Source organism: Prunus avium, chromosome 4, assembly GCF_965620075.1.
Source record: "Prunus avium chromosome 4, drPruAviu1.hap1.1, whole genome shotgun sequence".
Lineage (NCBI taxonomy): Eukaryota > Viridiplantae > Streptophyta > Magnoliopsida > Rosales > Rosaceae > Prunus > Prunus avium.
Window position 1 is genome coordinate 31,651,890 of NC_142287.1, and position 21,424 is coordinate 31,673,313.

Below are 21,424 nucleotides of genomic sequence, written 5' to 3' on the forward strand. Positions count from 1 at the left end.
TATATATATATATATATATATTCATTATGATATTTTATTCTTCTTATCATCTCTCATACATATATAACTAGATCGTTTAAATTATTGCATTTGTTCTTTAGTAGCTGAAACGGTAGAGGATATGGTTTACATTTTTTTACAATATCTTAATTGTGTGCTATTATGCTGACAATATCATGTTCTTTTGCTTTAATTTTTTTAAAAAAATCATATTCCTTTTTTTGTCTTAGTCAAACACGCAATTAGCTGAAAAGATAACTAAGAGACACTGTTAGGCTTAATCCCTCTAATATATCTTGATTATCGCATGTGCATAATTAAGTTGGTTAATTACTTAATTAATTAGGATAAATTATAAGTTTTATTAGCCTTGTCCCTTATACTGAGACATATTTTTACATCCACATATGATTTATAAATTAGGAAGACTAAGATCTCATATTGACACCTCACATTTTCCATGGGAGCCCACCAATACAATGGGACCCACTTCTATTAGAGAGGTGGTATGAATGTGAAATGAAAAATGTGGTAAGCCTAGCATTTTCCTTCTGTATATATTATTTCATATTTTCCTTCCAAAATGCTTTCCCTTCTCTCCTCCCGAGATTACACAACATTTATAGGGTTTTCATACATCTTATACATTCAAAAAGATTATCATACGCACATGTTTTTCTATATTCTGTAACATAAGAGAATATGATGGTTTTTTAGAGTGCCAATAATACGTTCGTAATCACTTCATTCCTAAGCGTTAATTTATGATTTCGGAAAACTGGAAGCCACGTGACAACGTAACACAACTACTGTACATATATATTCCTGTTAACTTGTGAAGAAGGGGATGATTATGAATGTTGCATCATGCTTGCCTGGAACACAAGTTATTGGGACTTAACTAACACTGTAATCGAGTCAATCAGAGCCTATTAGTTCACTTGAAAATTTAGTTTTTGGCGTAGTTAGGTACATCGTCTTTAGCTTGTCAGTGTGGTACTCTTTCTTTCTCTGAGTGCTAAAAAGATGCATGCTTTTGCCGATAAAGAAAAAGCATACATACAGCTCACGAAAACTGCAGCCCCGTTTGTACGTTGCCATGTCTATTGGCACCACCCTATTATAAAAGCACGTGGCTTAGGCAAAACTAATGATTCTGATTAGGACCTAATTAAAGGTACAAATAAATGATTCTGGTAAGATAAGGGGATTAGGTCCATGGAAATATGGGTTGGGTTGGGTTCTGTCGTAACTTTAAGCAACAAAAGGTGGTGGGTTTAGAAAGTCATTAGCTTTCCTACCAGCCATAGGTCTCTCGACGACTAATCATGCTCTTGACCCTAGGCATGCAATCAAATATCCTTGTGCTGTAAAATGTCTAATCAAATGATCAAAGATTTACAAACACCAGCTGTGCCTGTTTTAATAAGCTGAGGCAAATCCCAGTAGAGTTAAAAGGGGGAAGTGGGTATAAATTTTGAAGGCATTTCATGCACGACATATCCATTGAAATCCTCCACAAAACTGGTTTTAAGGATCAAACCCGAAAAAAAGGAGAGGTTTTAAGGAAGTGATGACTTGTAGATCTTTTGGGTAAACATCACTTCTCCATTTGTTGTTTGGGCCAGCAAGCAAGCACTTTGGAATTTTTGATACGAAAAAGAACTTTTAATTCATGGAACTATTCCTTATCGTGCCTCCAGCCAATGTGATTAAACACTGAACCCACAGTACGACTAAGCAAATTATATCCAAAATCTTTTTAAGCAAGTATGTGTGCAACCCCATTCTTGTCTACCGTTTTTTGAATACGAGAATTATCCATGTAAGCTTCGCAAGATGGAAGCAGACTTGTATGCCAAAAACCCATAATTAAAAAAGTACGTATTTTAGGCTCTATTTGGATTGAGGGATTTCCAATAAATAATTTGGAGTTGATAACAATATTGTTAAATATGCTTTAAAAACAGCATAGTACATGTGAAATGACTACGTCTACATGTAAGGAATCATTTGAAAATTCATTTATTCTCTTCCATGCATGAATGAATTGTAATAGTCTATACATACAATTTTACCTTACAATATCATATAAAATCGTAAATTTGACATCCTTCCATCCAAATGAAGCCTTAATTTGTACGTATGAACTATCGCTATATGCTCGAACTAAGCTAATAACTTCAATTATTGTATAATACTAGAACATAACTACATGGTATTATAATATGAGTCGACGCATTGTAATTAGTGTGTTTAGAAGAAACCAATAACTAAGCCATGTCAATATAGCCGGTTATCAAAGTATTTGAGACCAAATCTAACAACAAGGCACCAGTGGTCTAGTGGTAGAATAGTACCCTGCCACGGTACAGACCCGGGTTCGATTCCCGGCTGGTGCAGCAGCTTTTTAATGTCATTTAAATTTTTTGTCTTTTGTCAACAAAAGTTTTTCTTTTTTCGGTGGTATTTTTCTCACCAAAATTCACCTACTCATTGAAAAGAAAGCAGTCTCAAACCATGGTTTAGTTTCCCACGCGTTTTCAAAAAGACAAGATCAACCCAGGTTACACAGAATCCCACGTGGACGGTCGCGATTCAGCTGCCCTCAAAAAACGCGTTAAACCCAATTTCGCGCGCCTTTATGCACATCGGCCATGGCAAACCGGTCCACATTCGTGCCATCACGATCGCCGCCACGTGTCGGTTCCCAGACCCCAACTGCCGGTCATTTCTGCCCTCCGTTACCGGGTGGAAGGACCACCTTAACGCGACGGCAAGGTCCTTGTCGACGTCATCGTGACTCTCACGACTCATAATAAACATCGCAAACTCCCCTATTTCCCCATAATACCCTTCCCTCTCTGGGCCGCTGTCTTTTTCTCCACAACGATTAACGAGAGGGTAGGTTAGTAATTTCAATACCCTATCTTAATTAATTAATTAAAATGGAATTAAATTATTCTTCTTTTTCCTCTTGAGTCTTCTTCTGAGTTGTCTGAGTAGAGAAGGAAGCAGAAGAGAAATTCCTTTGCCTGCTCTCGGTTGAATCATTCAGTTACGAAAAGTTCTCACGTGAACTCCCGATGCGATCTCTGCAATCAGTTAGTATTATAATTTCAAATTCACAAACCAAAAATATTATCTTTTTTCTGATCGTTCAGAATTTTTTTTTTCTTTCTTTTTATGCTTGTAATTTAATCAATATATTTTCAACGGTTGGGGATTGAGTTTAGTTGGATAACTGTGGATTGAATCGCAGAGAGGCCTTTGAATTTCAGCTATGGATTCTGCACGGAGTTGGCTTCAGAAGTTCCAGCCCAGAGCGAAGAAGAAGGGAGCGGAGAGTGCAAGAGACGAGCAGGAGAAGTCTGCTTCTGTCGATGAGGCGCCTTCTGACGTGACCAAACAGAAGGTTGAGGCAGCCAAACAGTACATTGAGAACCATTACAAGGCTCAAATGAAGTGCTTGCAGGACAGGAAAGAGAGGTGACTAACTATAACTCGGGTCAAAATTGTATGGCGTTGTTGAATTGAAGCGAATGCTGTGGAATTTTGTTTTCAATTTGGTCTTTTTCTGTGGAATTACAGGCGTTGGATGCTGGAAAGGCGGCTCGCCGATGCCGATGTTTCGCAGGAGGATCAGATGAATGTTCTGAAGTATTTGGAGCAGAAGGAGACGGAGTATATGCACCTTCAGAGACATAAAATGGGGGTTGATGACTTTCAGCTTTTGACAATTATAGGAAGGGGTGCATTTGGAGAGGTTCTCTTCTTGCTTGCTCGTTGTATGTTGTTGTCAGTGGACTTGTTTGTTTATATCAAATGCATTGGCTTTATATTGTATTTGCTGCGAAAAAATGCAGGTGAGAATTTGCAGAGAGAAATCTACTGGGCATGTGTATGCCATGAAAAAGCTCAAGAAATCGGAGATGCTCCGAAGAGGCCAGGTACTTCTTTACCAGTGGTACCATTGCTATTTCATATGCTTTAAATTAAATCCATAATTCTGGCTAAATATTGCTGAAGAACTATGAATTTCACCGTAGTTGTGTGAAATGAACTTGTCCGCCCAAAAAGAAAGGAACTTTTAATAAATATTTTTGTTTCTCTACTTGTGCGATTCATAAAGTCATCTTCATTCATACTTCTTTTCTTTCATGGAAGGTGGAACATGTTAAAGCTGAAAGAAATCTTCTTGCTGAGGTCGATAGTGCTTACATCGTTAAGCTTTACTGCTCCTTTCAAGATGATGAGTTTTTGTATCTTATAATGGAATATCTTCCTGGAGGTGATATGATGACATTACTAATGCGCAAAGATATCTTGACTGAAGATGAAGCCAAGTTTTATGTTGGAGAGACAGTCCTTGCCATTGAGTCTATTCACAAGCACAACTACATCCACAGGTTGTTATGTCATTTATTTTTGCTTTTACTGAGTTGGCTCTCAATCAGCCACTGATTAGACTTGGAATATAGTTAGGGTAGGCAGATGCAGAATCTTGTAGGTGGTTTACCTACTGATATCTAAACATAATATCCTACTTTCAAAATGTGTGCCCTTGAACTTTAAAATATTTTTGTATGGTTTTAGTTTTGCCAATGATGTTCTTAGTTAACATTTTCAGAAGGTTAAAATAAATAAAACTTAGTCCTACATGTTCTTTGTTTGTTTCAATACTGGTAACAAAGGTAAAATGATAAATGTTACTGACAATCATTCTGTCAGATATTTTTAATTATGATATAATTGATATGAACCTTAAGTTATTTACATGTAACCTTTTGCACAGTCTTATGATCTGACAGTTATCCTTGAGGTTTGCGTGTGTTGGCTTTATTTATTACATAAATGTGCTTATTTTAGTTGCTTATGCGATGAACACTTCAAATGTCATGTGAGTGTGAATTTCAATATCTTTTGTAGGGATATTAAGCCTGATAATTTACTGCTCGACCGTTATGGCCACATGAAGCTTTCAGATTTTGGGTTGTGTAAGCCTTTGGGCAGTAATAGCTTTCCAGATCTTAGTGAGAATGAAAATGCAGGTGGAAGAAATTCAAAATCCCCCTCTGAGAGTCATAAACATTCTAATCTTCCTACAACACCAAAACGAACCCAGCAGGAACAGTTATTGCACTGGCAAAAGAACAGGCGAATGTTGGTATGTTCTGTCTTTTCTGTATTTATTCATATGTTGTGAGTGGCATCGGTTGGCTAATAGGGATGAGATTTCTTTTCTAGACATTAAAATTAGAGTTGCTGTGATGGGACTGGGGACATACATTTAGCAAGGAAAGTAATACATGAATTGAAATGAATTAATAAAATGAAAGAGCAATTGTGGCTTTTTTGTTTGGCAAGCTCGTAAAGCTTCCTATGTGGCCGGTACTTCCCTTGCCTGTGGTTCCCTTTGCACAGCTGTGTACCTATCTTCTGAAGGCTCATAAGAAATAACATAGTTGATTTTAGAGGGATTGCTTTTTGGGTCATAGAGTCTAGTTGCCGTACTCTTCAAGTTGTAGGCATAGTGTTTTGTATTGCTGTCCAGATAGTTGGATCTCTTGTCTGTGACCTGACATTAGATTGTAATTTGTCGACTTTGATTTCATAAATTCTTTGTTTCTCATAAAAAATACAAAAAGGTAATATTAGACTCCCATTGCATGCTTGCTGTCTTGGAAAAGGTTTTTTTTTTTTTTTTTTTCTGGGGCATGAATTAGAACTTTGTTTGGAATGTTTCTATGGTCATGCGCTAGATTATGATTCTGATATTTCTTCTAAATCTTGAGGAAGCAAGGAAGAATAAATATATTATCCAGGAATTACTTGAACTGGTTCTTTGTAGTGACAGAATGGAATGTGCACTCACAGATATTACTTAAAACCGGATGCAGAACCGGAATAATCTTATCTTTAGGGAAATTATATTATTGTCTTGCTTTCCTGTGTTTCTTACAATTTAAATTTCTGACATGAACGTGTTTTCAATTTCTTTTGTTCATTAATTAGGATATGCTTTTGTTTTGGTGTTTTGTAATAAATGTTCAGTTATTTACATATAAATGGCCCTTTCATATGCCATTTAGGCTTACTCAACAGTTGGAACTCCAGACTACATTGCTCCGGAAGTATTGCTGAAGAAAGGATATGGAATGGAATGTGACTGGTTAGTTACTTTTCCCGCACATGTTTCACCTTAAGACATGTTTCCGACTGGTTAGTAATCAGATATCTCTGTCAGGTGGTCTCTTGGTGCAATCATGTATGAGATGCTTGTGGGATTTCCACCTTTTTATTCCGAAGAACCAATGTCAACATGCAGAAAGGTAAATTGAATTTTGATTTTTTGTTTGACCATTTGTAATATGCAACATTCAGATTTCTGAATAGGTTTAACAGTCCATATTTAAGAAATGGAGTCTCGCTATGTCCTTAATAATTTGTGACTATTTGAATTCTGGAACTATAATTATTTCTTAAGCCATATTTATTGGGAATCTCCTGCTGACATCTCATTTGTATATTCTTATCAAACAAATGGTTAGTTATGCCATGCAGATTGTTAACTGGAGAACTCATCTGAAATTCCCAGAGGAAGCAAAGCTCTCTCCTGAGGCTAAGGATCTCATTTGCAAGCTCCTCTGCAATGTTGAGAAGAGGCTTGGGACGCAAGGAGCTCATGAAATAAAAGTTAGCATACATGGAATTCTTTCTCATTATTGGTTGATGGGTGTTTTATTTTTTGAAGGAAAAAAAGTTGAAATGTTTTTCCTTATGTTAGGCACACCCGTGGTTTAAAGGGTTACCATGGGATAGATTATATCAGATGGAAGCTGCTTTTCTACCAGAGGTTAACAATGAATTAGATACTCAAAACTTTGAGAAGTTTGATGAGGTGAGGAATTTTTCAATATGGTTGTTGTGTTCATGCAATACTATTTACCAGCTTGCCATTATCTTAAATGCTGTTCTTTTCATGGTTGCAGTTGGGGACTCCAGCAGAGACTTCATCAAAATCTGGTCCATGGAGAAAGGCAAGTATCAAAGTTCACTTGATTTTGCATCTGTATATTCAAAATACCTCAGCGCATTAGTGACACTCATTAGGGTGGTATAAACACAGATTTATGGTTAAATGCAGTTTTGGGATCTTTATTCATAAAATAAGATGTAATTTTTCAATTCCGCTTCCTTTTCACCTCAATACTTATGCTAGATATGTAACTTATTTATATGTTCATGATCAGAATTTTCAATCAATTACTACAGATATACACACACATTGCGTGGGATTGCACTTGATTTTCACATAATTCATTAGGTTTATGCAAATCGTTATATCTTATCAGAAAATACAAGTGATTATATTATATCATAGATATTTGGAAAATAAAATTTTATCCTATAAATTTTTAAAGGGTTAGGTTCTTGAAGTAGTATGGTTTAGCATAGGCTTGCTTCTGTTTCCGGCCTCTCAGACGTTACTTTTTTCCTGGGTTGAGTTTTCCTTTTCAAAATTGGACATGGCGCAAATGACAAACACATCCAACACATCCTCCTTTCTTATTTCTGTGCTAGTGCTAGTCTGTTTTGCTGTCTCTGTTGACTGATCAATCATGTACTTTCATTCATTCCAGATGCTTTCTTCCATGGATACGAATTTTGTCGGTTATACCTACAAGAATTTTGAAATTGTTGATGAGCATCACATGCCTGGTATTGGTAAGTATTACCCGGTAAATTGTTAAAAAAAGAAACTAGCTATTGATAAGAATTAATGTGTATAAATAGACATAAACCACTATATTTCAATTGTTAGCAATTTTATCTGTGCTGAGGGCGTGGCATTTGGCTAGTATAATCTTAGAGCTTCATTGACCTTTAAATGCACACTCTAATGCAGCTGAATTGAAGAAAAAGAACAACAAGCCAAAGCGACCATCTATTAAGTCATTGTTTGGTAAGTGCTTGGTTCAATCAGAGTTTCTCAATATTATCTTTTTAGTTCTAGATTGTATTTGCAGTTTCAAACCTCCCCTTGGTTTGCTGTTTTCCAGACACACCTGATCCTCCAGACCCACCAGTTCAAGGAAACTCTCCTCACCATTTGCCCAACCAGTTGGGTGCCTCAGAAGGCTCTCAGCCGTCACGGCAATCTGCTAGACCCCCACAACATCAACTCAAACCTCCACGAAGATAACAAGAAAAGTGCACATTACTAGTTATTTCCCACAGCTGGAAGGAAATTGATAGAGAAGTTTACAAAACTGCAAAGGCAAGATAGGAAAATGGTAGCTGAAAGTCTCAGTTTAAGTGCTTTCGTAAGTATAATCGTCTTGTGCATTATTAGCAGGGATGTCCATTTACCACATAATCACCTAGATTAGAGGAAAAGATGTCAAGCTTCACAATTAGGCTCTGACAAATGATTTATTTGTAACTTGTTGTAGATTGAGGTCATGGCCACACTGCTTTCGTTGCTTTTATAGAGTAGGCTGATAGCTCATATAGTCGATTATGTCCAAATTATTGTCAACTTCTAAGCTTATAGCAAGGCTTTGTTGCGATGATTTATGTTCGTGTAAAGGGTTAGTGACAAAGCATATGGTTTAGAAGTGAGTTAAGTGACACTTAATTATTCTTTCCCACCCAGGCCATGTAAATTTTTTCATAATTTTTATTGTAAACTGCATATGCAACCAGGAGCATTTTCATAGATTGAGAACCTCTGGCTGGCAGCAGTCTTCTGTCTTTTGACTGTGATAGGCTTGATCCAGAGTTCAGATTTATTTATTTGTTTTTGGTTCTTGGCATTCATTTACAAATCTGTTTAGAATAGAGGGATAGATGGCATCATGGTAAATAAATCAAAAAAATCATCTCTCACCCTTCATGTGATTTATCAATAGAATTCTTAAAAATTACATGCTTATTTAATTAAAATAAAATCTCTAAAGAATTTAGAAATTAATATTTTATGTAACATTTATAGCTGTATATTGAATTTCATAATCCACTAAATAAAGTTAAAACAGGTCATTTTATCTCTCTTCTCTCTCCCTAAAACAAAAATAATTTAAACTTACCGAATGGTCCAACTCTTTCCTTTTAATTTCTTCACTTCCTTCTATTGGTGTAATTGATATTATAAATTTATAATGTGGATGGATAGTGACACGTCTCTTGACCATTACACTGTAAGTCGATGTCTTTTTCCACTAGGCTAAACCCCGTTGACTATGTATGCATAAATTTTAGAATTAATCTATCGTGACAAGGTTTTATTAATCAACAACAAATTATTAATCCACTAAACAAACAAGAAGAGTGGTGCGCATCTTTAAAATGGCTTCTATCTATGCTGTCTGCCGAGCTTTCAAAAACTACCAATTTTCTTTATTTGCCCAAGTACTTAATGATTAGCAAAACCTTGAACTGTGTTTCCTATATGACAAAAGGAATAGAGATATAAACAACAAGAAAAGAAGCACAAAAAAAGATATGCAAGGCTTGTTGTAGTGAAGCAAGGACTGCGGGTTTCCTCAACTTGAACTTCACTTTAAAAGGGGCAGAGATAGATAGGATATGATCTCTAAAACGATCCCCAGAATAAAAGACCAAAAGCTTTTTTTAACTTCTTCTCACCGGAAGTAAAGTCATTATAATTTATAATCACATGGGGGAAGGGCCACGTGGCACATCAATCAAGGGCTTAATTATCCCCTAAACCCCTTAATTAAATTATTAATCACGTTATATATATATGAAAAGATAGACAATTGTTGAGTTCCCCACGTATGGGATTATGTTAGATTACAATATTATTCTCATGTTTTCATGGTTCCCCCCAAAAAAGAGAAGGTTTGGATTACCAGGAGGGAAGAAGCTCCCTTGTTTCATACATTAAGGTGCACTGCCACATCATGGGCCAACCCAATTACAAAATGAGCAAAACAAAAAAAAAATTATTTATCTAGCTAGCCAACTAGCCAAAGTCTAGAATAAGACTAAACCAATTTTTTTTTTTCCTTTTATTTTAAAATTTAAATTTAATGATATATAGCTAAGCCTAGGCAATAGACATGCACTGTGGTTGGTGGTGAGGAGCCAAAACCCCACCTCCCATGATAGGCCTTGCAAATTTCCTAGAAACCCTTCTGATTGCTAAGCAAAGACTTAAAAAAAACTTGCAAGTGGGAAATTAACTTGTCATCCTGTTATTGGCTGCCTGGAATTTCCATAATTTATTGTAGTACTCTTATGAAGACTGGAACACATTAAAAAGCACTATTAAGGGTCACTTGTTTATGTATGAAACACTTTTGTTTATAAACATTCTTTTTTGAGAAAAAAATTATAGTAATTATTGACGAAACATATATATTATAGTACAAAGTCATAAAAGAGCTAAAATGGGTACAACATCTCCAAGACCAAACACAACAACATGTTAATTTGATTTGGAGAGAATTATGCTTAAACCAACAAATACTCAACCCCTTGATTCAGCATCTTAAAGGACTTGTACTCATATTAACAATGCATCTCCACCGCGCAACGACAGAAACGACAGATTTGTATTGCAGTCGAAAACTAGAATACGAAACACATCAAACTCCTAAAGAGTTCTTGAGAATTAAAATAAAAAGTACAATTTCTAATGAGTAATAGACTTAAAATAAGAAACAAGAACACCGCTCCACATCCTCTTCGGCAACCGAAGAAATCCATAATGCCATAACGGCTAAATCTCAACCCACACAAACCGGTAACTTTCATTATTGTAACTCCAAACACTGAACTAGAGCCAAAATCCTATATATGTGGGCCAAAAACGGCAACTAAATCATGACGACAATGATGTTTTGGGGTGTTCATAAACGTTCTTTTAAAAGCTCTTCTATTGGTAAAAAATTGTATTGAAAATCCAAATACTTCATGAAGAAACATCTTATAAAAGATAGAAACACTTATAAGCTTCAAAAACGCTTTTGAATATTAGAAAACATTCTTTGTCTTTTCATAAGGCCTCCCAAACAAGCTCTCACTAACCTAAAAATTGGCCCAAGGGAGGAGAAAGATGAAAGATGTTGTGTTATGTTATTTTAATGTGGACCCCCACTTTGACCTTTTCTCATGTGGGACCAAGGGATTTGGAATGTGATATAGCCATCGGGCAAGGACAAAAGACAGCTGGTGGCAAGTAAATCACAGCCGTCCATGTAGAGGATAATGGATGGGCACCACTATATATTACCAACCAATATATTATACTATCAGAGAGGTCAGTCATGTCGGAAGCTAACCGGTAGGGTTGCCGGTAGCTAAACCTTGTGACGTTGAGAGGTCTGAAAATAAAATGCATAAGCAAAAAAAAAGTGTCATGGTGTGTCATGCGTGCAAATCAACAGCCTTATCATAATAATCCGGACTCTCAAGACACCTCATTTTTTTCATAATTTATTTAGAGCCACATTCGTAAGTGTCCACCGAGGGTTGGAAGGTTGGAATTTTAAAGAGCCCTATGAGTCAGGGACTGCATGGTTAATTAATATTATAATTAGGGTATTAATTATATTTAATTAACTATGTGTGCCTGCTTCACATGGCAGGATGCTAAGGCCTAGGGATTCCTGTGGGAAGACAAAAACCCTGTATAGTTCTGCACAGAGAATCCCAGTTTAGTTTTGTTCTCTTGTGGAGAGGAGTGGGAGGAGGAGGGCTTGTCATGCAAGAACGTGGGGCAAGTGTTTGTCTCAAAGTCAGTCAATAATGATTTTGCAAATTTAAATTTAAATTATGGGATTTTATAACTTGGATTTGGACCACTAAAATCTTAGGACCCTTTTCTTTAAACGACCCAATATTTTTGAACTGGTCCGGACCAGAGAAGTCAGTTGGTATCTTGTTTTTAAAAACAAGTTTAAGCATACCATCATGACCAACTTGATCATAAATATGAATTGGGTCCTTAGCTAGATAGCTGCTTGTTTACAATTGATATAAAATTACAAGTGTTAGCTAGACCAGTAGTACTTAATTAGTACCTTTCTTCCATTTTGATGTGGAGAGCTACATAAGTCGGGAAGAAAATTCGTTAAACATAACTCTCCAAAACACGCACGAATAACTATGAATTAAGAGTTTGTATTGAATTATTAGGCGCATGAATCAACGACTATCAATTATTAATTAATCGATAGGGAAAACATAATTCCAATTTGAGATATCCAACCATTGAAAGGGTAGTAACACAAAATCAATAGTTAATTAGTTGGTGGGCTGCATATATTACCCTCTTAATTACGTTTCAAATTCTCATATCCACTTGTTATATATGAGTGGCACAATATGAGCATGAAAATTTATATGTATTTGTCGCGAGAACAGTGAATTATTATATGTCGTAAGACTCGTTATTGTAAGATTCACCTCAATCAACAACGGTCAATTATCTAAAACCATGTAATGACTAACACTAGTTGTTAGGTTGAACCAGCCTTCGTAAAATACAGATTCTCAATTCCACCTGTTATGTTAGTGAGTGGAATGTACAGTATGAACATGTGCCACACAGAGACATGGAAAGCAATAAGAAAATAGTGAGGGGGCTACGGATGGCAACAATGGTCTTTTGAAGAATTCCAAAGCCAAAAACCTTCAAGTGCGGGAGAGGGAGAGAGAGAGAGAGAGAGAGAGAGAGTGGCTGCTACCTCTGGTAGATTCTCAAAATGTCTAATCAAACATATATATAAGGTCGGTGATTCCCTCTATGATCATTGCCCCATTATACTTTGAAATTCTAATCAAAAGCCACCTCCCTCTCCCCCACAACATCATCCCTAACACACTAATAATTTTGTATTTTAATATTAATAGTAACAGATAGAGGGAGACGTTTGGGAATTTGTTTCTTGAAATTAAAGAAAACCCCCCAGACTTTTTCTTTTGTGAAGGCCCTAAAAATGTCTAATCAAAACCTGATATTAATCTTTGAGCCTTGAAGTGGTCATGCAAGACTCCAAAAAGGAACCCAACTTTTGGACCGAAACAGAAGCCATTTTATCTGACCTATAACAACAAAATTAGAATCAAATTAACCTTATATATTAAGCATGCTTAATTACGATTCTAACTCTAATCCTTGTCCTTCATCATCCCGACATGTTATATCAAACCCCCAGTTAATGTGCCTCACTTTCATCATAATCACCTTTTTAGAACCGTAATCATACTCACTATTTTTTAATTAAAAACTATTCATTAATTAGGAGATCATATTATAAAGTGATCCGTCTGCTGATTGTTCAAAGCAGCATAAAGTTATTAATTGTCATAACAAACACCCAACTTTGTGTGGAAATTAGGGTGGCTTATGAAATAGTTGAAAAATGCAAAGAAAAACTTTGAAATCTCGAGAAATTACTATGTATCGAATACGCCAGGCACGTGACATATATATATAATCATTAAATATTGAAATTATACTACGAGTAAGTTCATTATCCAAAAAGATAAATATGATATACCACATCGTCACACCAAAAAAATTTCTCTTATCACTACACAACACAACGTGAATATCTGCAATAATTTTATGCATGTTGTTTTTCTACAACTAAATACAATAATAATTTAGTGTTCAACCTTAATACTTTTTCTTAAACCCAAAAAAAAAAAAAAAAAAGTACTCAATCATCAAATTCCTTTGCACTAATCTTGCGATACTGATTTGAACCTTGTTACCAAAGAAGAAGAATTTTGAAAACAATCTTCTCTTATTCTTGAATAAAACCCTAATGCTTCCTAATTTAAGTTTAAAATCTCTTACGATTGTCGTCATTTCGGCCTTTACCTCTGTCTTGAAGGAACAATGGATGAATTTATGCCTTCCACTTTACTGTGAAAGACTGTGAAAGGTACCTCCATGCTTACTATTATTCTTCTTCTTTTTTATCCTAGTGCCGTTATTTTTTTTTCCTCTTTTAGAAAATGTTTTCCTTCATGCCAATTCTTTCTAAATCTAGTGTAAGCGCGCGCCTTTTGAATTGCATGGAGGTGGAAAAGGGATTTTTCTGAGTGAATAAAATATAATTAATAATTTTAATAATGAAGACGATGATGGTGATGATGACTATGACAATTATAAAAAAACAAAACAAAAGGCATATATTCTTCCTCTAATATCAATATTAATAAAGAATATTTAGCCTTTGTATTTTGTTGATTACCTTAATTTTGTTTTGCAAAATTGTGTTTCATGCTTTTATTTCAGTAATCTCTATCCACTTCAGATTATTCCATCTATATTGCCCACTAGAGTGATTTGGCCTTGTCCTTATTGTCCGATCCCATTTAGTTAAAGGTACTATTATGTGTGCGCAGACATGGACTTAGCCAAGTTGGGTAAAGCGGATGCTCTCCCCACTCAGCACCGTAGTTTAGATTATTAGTTTTAAGTACAATATAGCTTGTAAAAAAAAAGAATTGTTATGCATAATTTTATGTCATAATTAAATTAATTAAAGACTGTTTTCAAAAACTTGCAACATTAATATTGTGATATTTTCTTCTGGCTCTCGAATAACTTTGATTAGTTTGACTGCAGTGAGCCCTTTGGAGTAGATTATATATGTTTGTCTACTATGTCTTTAGCATAGAAGGGAATATTTCATATCAAGATCCAATTTGAAGGTTTTATTGATTCCTATGAATCTTTTGATAAGAGGTAACAACGACTTTTCGTAATTTTCTGCAGTCTAGATAGTGTCTTTTTTCTTTGAATATTGATTTCGAATAGAGGGTTTTTTTTTTGTGGTGCTATCTTTTTTCCTTTTAAAACTCATGTAAACGTACTATAAGCAACTAGTGTGAGAAGGACATTTTTCTCGATTACATTTTACAATAATGCTATTTGTACTGTATTTATTGACCATATTGCTAACCACCTCTCTCTATAATAGAGGTGTGAGATCCACCTGTGTTAAAGAGGTGATCAGCAATGTAATAAGTAAATATGATCCAAATAGCAACGTCCTACATTTTATATTACCAGTGTTTCATTTCCATTATATATTTTCTCAAAAAAAATTATTTTATATTTTATAAATAATTCTATTTGTGAGTGAGATTCTAAGAATATTAATTGTCATAAGATGACAGATATGTATTACTAAAAAGAGGTGCAGTAACTTATAGATACAAAACATTATTGAAAAGCCAAACTATTTTTGTACTTTCCTTCCTATAGATCAACCATGAAAGGAATGGAACTATGGCTAGCTTTGCATTTCCTAGTAACTTACACAGCCGTAAAAAGTAGCATGCACTGTAATAGGTTAACTATTTGGCTTTTTCATGTTTTTTTCGGTCTGTGATTTCATTTTCTCTTACCCTTCACGCAACCTTTTGAATGTGATACATTTTGTATTTACTAGTATTGCTTTGGCATAAAATAATTCTGAAATAAATATTAGACTTATATAAATAAGTCTTAATTATAATAGATGTAATAAGTACAGTATGTTCGTCTCTCACATAAATATAGTGCGACACAGTAATTGAATAAATGTTGTCTTTATCAAATTTACGTTGACATGCGGTAAATTTAGACAACATGTTTTGAACAAAAACCATACAAATTCATACTATGATAACATATGTTTCTATGAGAAAATTCCCCGGCAAACTCATTTCTGAGGGTTGGGCGGCGGCAACCGGCGGGTCCTAAGCACCATATGATCATCATCAAAGGTATATTGTCTCCCTTCCTCATGCTAAACGTTTTGATAATATAAAAGAATGGAGGCAGGCAACTAAAAATTTGAAAGAAACCAAGAACAGTGATGAAGTTTCGAAACGTTCCTCCGAGAAATGCGGCTTCTTGCCGCCTCTTTACTCTCCTATCACTTGTTTCTGAAACAAAGGAGAGCAAAAGAAAAAGTAAAAAGACTTTTGTGCAAAGGTCTTTATTTAATTTACAGACCGAGAAAAAAAAAACACAAAATATAAAAAATTCCATTATTTAAATATAAACAATAAAATAATAAAATAATAAACAAGCACTACAGTTAGCTCGATGACAATTAGTTTATTATTAGCAATTCGGCAATTTCATATTAAACTCTCTCTCTCTCTCTCTCTCTCTCTCTCTCTCTCTCTCTATTTGTTGCGTATGGAGAAGAGCTGTTTTGTATGAAAAGTCAGCTGCTCCTCTCTCTCTCTCTCTCTCTTCAAAACCATTCTCTCCATCATCACACCTTTGTTTTGAGAAGAAGAACATATAAAACTATCCAACATCAGCCTTCAAAATCCATTTCTTTTGCTCTCCTGCTTCCTAAAAATCAAACCCCATCTTCCCAAAAACACAAACACTTGTATTAAATATATTAGTCCATTCATATCACTCTGCTTAAATCAACCCAAAAAAACCCCAAATCCAAAACCCAAGAATTGCATGCCTTTGACGTCTCTTCGGGGTCCAAAGAACTCAACAAGATATACACTTGATGTTGCAGCTTGTGCCATAAAAGCATGTGCAGCTTGTTCATGCCAATTACTAGGATGGAAAATTACCAAGGTGATTTAACTGATATTCTTAGAGCTGGCAGTGCTGCTACTTCCACCGCAGGAGCTTACCGTTCTGATCATCTTCTTCATCATCATCATCAGGAACCTCAAGCCGCCGCCGACAGCTGGCACTTCCCATCTGACCATCCTCCTCCCATGAAATTTTCCTCAGCATCCTCAGCCATGGAGGAGGAGGAAGAAGAAGATGCCAAGGACAATTTTGGCGATCCCTTTTCATCCTACATGCGCGATCCGCTTCTTCATGAACTGGACATATCGTCTAGCTCCAGCTTTTTCAGCAGCCCCAATTCCTCATCAGATATGAATATTAACATCACTTCTGTGGATGAAGCTGTCGGTCCAAGTAGCACTTTTGGCGGTGCACATATAGTTCTTGCTCCTCCTCCTCCTCCACCTCATCACCACCATCTTCATCATCATCAACAAGGTGGTGTTGTTGATGGGGATCCAATAAAGAGGCCTTGCAACATATTCTCGCGGATGCTTCAGATCTCTCCGAGTGCAAAGGTCCCTGTGACGGCATGTGACTCGCCGTTGCTGGGTGCAGCAACAGCAGTGTCGTCTCCACGGGGAATTAATAAGGCGGTGTCTGGTTCGATATCTGGTGCCATGGTTGGAAGCGACATGATTATTAATGGGAACAGCTCATCAGGAAAAGGTTGCTTGCTCGAGAACACCGGGGTGCAGATCTCATCTCCACGGAATCCGGGCATCAAGCGAAGGTGAGAGAGAGAGCATTTAATATTTTTCTTACAACTTGACCATGTTTCCCATGAATTAATTATTACTCTACCACTTAATTATAGGTTTAATAATTAATCCTGATTAGTACTTACATTATCATCATCATCATCATATAGATTAACAACCTTAATGAGAAGTGGGTTTTTTCTTCTCCTTTTTTTTCAACTTGGGTTTTTGATTGAAACATGGTGAAGTGAAGATCTAGAAGATAGGGTTTTGTTATTTAAATTATATTTTTAGGTTTGACTAAGCTCTAAAGTCTTGAAGAGCTAGTAGGCTCTCTATATGACTGTTGTTTCAGGTGAGATTGTTAAGTACTGTCAACATTACTAGCTCTATAGCTACCTAAACATGATATCTTTGTGGGTTTTTATCAAAGCATGAAAAGGTGGGGGGTTCTCTGCTTTGTGTCAAAACAACAATCACACACTTAGCTTTCATCTTTTTTCTTTTTTTTTTTTATATATCTGGAAACTACTTTTCTTCCCCAACCCACCTGAAGGGATCTCTTTTGTTCTGATTGGTATTGGCCTTCCTTTGGAATATACAATCCATCTCTTCCTGCTTTCTAAAGAAAGCAATCCAAAACAGTTTAATTCCAACGAAAAAAGGTAATCTAAATGTCAAGTTAGTCCAAACCCATGCATGTGTGTGTGTGTGTGTAGAGCTAGACCGCTTAGCTTAATTAAAACATAAACATATTAATTATCTTAATCTAATCATATGAGCAGGAAGAGCCAGGCAAAGAAGGTTGTGTGCATTCCAGCGCCTGCGGCGGCAAACAGCAGGCCAACTGGAGAAGTAGTTCCATCTGATCTGTGGGCATGGAGAAAGTACGGCCAGAAACCCATCAAAGGTTCACCTTATCCAAGGTCAGTAAGTTTTACTTCTTTGTCCCCATTTTCGATAATATCTTAGATAATAAGTTTCACCTGTCAAATAATAGAAAGTTCCTAAGTAAAACTAAGGCTAAGGCATATCTCACTGACAACCATGAGGGGTTGTGTTCCCTTTTCTTTCTTCATATATCTTTTCCAATTAAATGCAATATTCAATGCAGAGTGAAGCTAGCTCAACTAGTGAGGAGATGAAGACACATATCTTTATTTTAATTTGAGTGTCTCTTTTATATGAGGAGTTTGTGTGTCTAGAAAATGTGTGCGTGGAAAAGAATAGTACACGACATACGCATTTCATAACACTTTTACATCGTATGTATCGTAAAATACTTTTAATTCAACTATTACTAGTGATTTATGATGAAAGCAAAGATATAATGAAGGATTTTATCATCATTATAATCGTCATCGTAATCTATTATCAAACATGGTTTCAAACTTAATTAATCAATAATTGATACTACTTGCAGGGGTTACTATCGATGCAGCAGCTCAAAGGGTTGCTCAGCAAGGAAACAAGTAGAGCGTAGCCGGACTGATCCAAACATGTTGGTCATCACTTACACTTCTGAACACAACCATCCCTGGCCAACTCAGAGAAATGCTCTAGCTGGCTCAACGAGATCCCAGCCATCCAAAAACGGTGCCGCTTCGAAGACCTCTCCCAATAGTTCTCATCAGCCTCATCAGAAGCCAGCAAGCCCTACAAAGGAAGAACAAAATGAGACCATGAATGATGATAATCATGTGTCTCCAGTTATCACTGCTGGGAGTGCTTCAACAGTGAAGGAAGAATTTGAGGACATTGAGAAGCAATTGGAGCTTGATCATCATCAATTCAACGGTGATCATCAAGCAGGGTTTCCTTATAGACCATCAATGCCTGATGATCAGTCCAATCAGTCTCATCACAATGAGGACTTCTTTGCTGATTTAGGAGAAATTGAGGCTGATCCACTAAACCTTTTGTTTTCACAATGTTTCACAGCAGATGAGCAGCAAAAGGGAAGCAAGGCTGCAGCCTTGGATCCATTCAATCTCTTTGATTGGTCTGGGGATCAAAACACCAACAACAACAACAACAACACCTCATTTGGTGAAGCAGCTAAGAGGCGCTTATAACAAGACCAAGATCACCACCTTGAAAAGATATTATCAACAACAACAACAAACAAACAAACCTCCCCCACAAAAACAAGAGTTAAGAGAGTATACTCTTTTTAAGTTAGTTTTTTCTTTTCTTTTTTGGTGGTGCAGTTTAAAAACCTTGTGTTTCTGGTTTGAATTTAATTTTACATGTGGGAGTGGGGGGAAGATGACTACTTTTCTATTTTTCCACCTTTTTTTTACTTCTTTTTTTTATAAACTTTTTGGGTTCTTGTTATTTACCAGAATAGTCAGGGATTAGGGAAAGAGTTGATCAGTAAAAGGAAGAAAAAGAGAGCGCTGGTTGGTTGATTGGGAGCAGACACATTCCTTTAGGAATTTTGGTGGATGGGACAGAAAGCTGAGGAACAGAAGGTTTCTACAGTAGAAATAAGTACATCCATCGGAGACATGACTGGAAAGCTCAGTCTCAGTGTGAAAGTAGATTTGATAGGAAGATGGGACTTGCCTTCATTATTCATCTTTTAAAGTGGGAAAAATTATTCATCCGCAACCTTTGGTCATGTGGGTGTAGGTATTTTAAAAAGGAAAAAAAAAAAACCAAACTTTTATAATTTTCATCGCTTTAAGTGAGAGATTTGAAAGCAAAAAAAACAAAACAAAAAAAAAATTGAAAGATGACAAAAGAATCTAGGGAAGAAAAGAAAGAATTACTACAAAAAAGCCTGACCTTTCTCATCAATCTTGTCTAGGGATGTGTAATTGTGAGATAAATAGCATTGCTTTGGGTTCCTCAGCTTTCTGTTTCTTTTATTATCCACCCAAGTTCTTGTGCTTACTTTGGATATTGTTTTACTTAAAAATGTATTAATAGTACTTATCGAATATTAGACTGTTTTTGTTTTTTCAGGAATCAAAATTAGCATTCCTTAATCTCATCTTAGCATCTTTTAATCTTTTCCAACGAATCGAGGTTGGTGCTTAATCATTTTGCATGCCAAATAGTCATCTAGCTAGCTACTTGTGCTGTGGTGGTCCTGTGAATTTTATCAGCAGCATGCACGTAAATTCCTTGATTAAAGTTCTGACAGAGTTGTTGGCCTATGGCTGGCTGATTTTAGGTAGTGATTTTCAAAAATCAACTGAGGAAACTATAGACATGGTCATCATCATGTACAATTTACAATGAGTTCTGTTTCTGTATCTTGAAATGTGCGTGTGAGCAGAAAAAGTGACATTTGTGTGAAGACAAAAATATGTGTAAGAACCAAATCTAGTACAATTATTTGGTCTATAATAAACCTTAAACTTACATACATTGTACAAGGATAATTTAAGAAGCCTTCTTTTCTTACTATATATATTTGTTAATTATAGATGGTTTCATGAAAACCATATAACTTTGAGGACTCGTTTGTTAGAAAAGATTAGACTGGACAAGAATAGACTAGCAAAGTGGCTATATTTCATGTGCAATCACGGAATAATATGGATATTGTTGTCTAACTTGGAGGATAAAGTAGGATTATCTATAGAAGTTGATCCCGGGATAAGTTTTAGTCATCAACCTCTTATAGATATGCCTTGAATGCTCTTAAAATGTAGGCATTTTCTAATCTAGTCTAGTCTAATCCTCCATATCAAACAAGCCCTGAAGGTTTAAAGATCTTAGTGAAGATGGGCTAAAATTTAGTGAATCTTCAGTTAATTGAACAAGAAATTTGGAGCTATTTTATGGCAATTTAGTGGATATTCTGTTATTTTTAGAAATGAGGAATCAAATCAATTTGAAGTCATCATTCTTGTAAAAGAAAACAGGATTGTTCTTTTTTTTATTCACTTGTTTTGTTGATCCTAATCAGGAAGCGTGAGAAGAAGAGGAAGTGATCTCAAAGATTAGATATACACCCTGTTTATTAGTTAAAAAAGAATAATATTAAACCGATTAAACAAAAAATTTGTTCTAAATGCTTTTGGTGATCCCAGACACTAAAAATTTAGGCCTGCATGTTACAAATGCTCTAGCAGAAATCGATCATTGTTTTCTCGAATTACATTCACATTTGAAGCTCTAAGCT

General features: G+C 35.7%; 2 protein-coding genes and 1 non-coding gene across 4 annotated transcripts; all 3 read left to right on the plus strand.

Annotated features, from left to right (window-relative positions):
- Positions 1-2,331: 2,331 nt before the first annotated feature.
- On the plus strand, positions 2,332-2,402 carry TRNAG-GCC (transfer RNA glycine (anticodon GCC)). The gene has a single exon. It is a non-coding gene; the product is annotated as a tRNA-Gly (tRNA).
- Positions 2,403-2,945: 543 nt separating this feature from the next.
- Positions 2,946-8,823, plus strand: LOC110764947 (uncharacterized). Of its 2 annotated transcripts, none has more exons than XM_021967999.2 (14): positions 2,946-3,104; positions 3,263-3,489; positions 3,592-3,766; positions 3,867-3,950; positions 4,168-4,409; positions 4,930-5,167; positions 6,093-6,172; positions 6,248-6,332; positions 6,565-6,696; positions 6,788-6,901; positions 6,993-7,040; positions 7,644-7,728; positions 7,910-7,966; positions 8,064-8,823. In XM_021967999.2, exons 2-14 carry the CDS (start codon positions 3,284-3,286, stop codon positions 8,204-8,206), a joined length of 1,689 nt encoding a protein of 562 aa, XP_021823691.1. In that variant the 5' UTR covers positions 2,946-3,104; positions 3,263-3,283; the 3' UTR covers positions 8,207-8,823. The 2 variants fall into 2 exon arrangements, with proteins under 2 accessions (XP_021823691.1, XP_021823692.1); XM_021968000.2 differs by having other exon boundaries at positions 2,973-3,104; positions 3,282-3,489.
- A 7,329-nt stretch (positions 8,824-16,152) lies between these two features.
- On the plus strand, positions 16,153-20,255 carry WRKY14 (WRKY DNA-binding protein 14). Its single transcript, XM_021967972.2, has 3 exons — positions 16,153-17,318; positions 18,072-18,212; positions 18,710-20,255. The coding sequence occupies exons 1-3, from the start codon at positions 16,540-16,542 to the stop codon at positions 19,359-19,361; spliced, it is 1,572 nt and encodes a 523-aa protein (XP_021823664.2). The 5' UTR covers positions 16,153-16,539; the 3' UTR covers positions 19,362-20,255.
- The last annotated feature ends 1,169 nt before the right edge of the window (positions 20,256-21,424 follow it).

Bases quoted from the DNA above. Each gene is read 5' to 3' on its own strand.
- WRKY14 (XM_021967972.2), top strand. From the start codon at position 16,540: ATGTGCAGCTTGTTCATGCCAATTACTAGGATGGAAAATTACCAAGGT. The intron at 17,319-18,071 runs GTGAGAGAGAGA...TCATATGAGCAG, and splicing joins AATCCGGGCATCAAGCGAAG to GAAGAGCCAGGCAAAGAAGG. The intron at 18,213-18,709 runs GTCAGTAAGTTT...TACTACTTGCAG, and splicing joins AAAGGTTCACCTTATCCAAG to GGGTTACTATCGATGCAGCA.
- LOC110764947 (XM_021967999.2), top strand. From the start codon at position 3,284: ATGGATTCTGCACGGAGTTGGCTTCAGAAGTTCCAGCCCAGAGCGAAG. The intron at 3,490-3,591 runs GTGACTAACTAT...GTGGAATTACAG, and splicing joins TTGCAGGACAGGAAAGAGAG to GCGTTGGATGCTGGAAAGGC. The intron at 3,767-3,866 runs GTTCTCTTCTTG...GAAAAAATGCAG, and splicing joins GAAGGGGTGCATTTGGAGAG to GTGAGAATTTGCAGAGAGAA.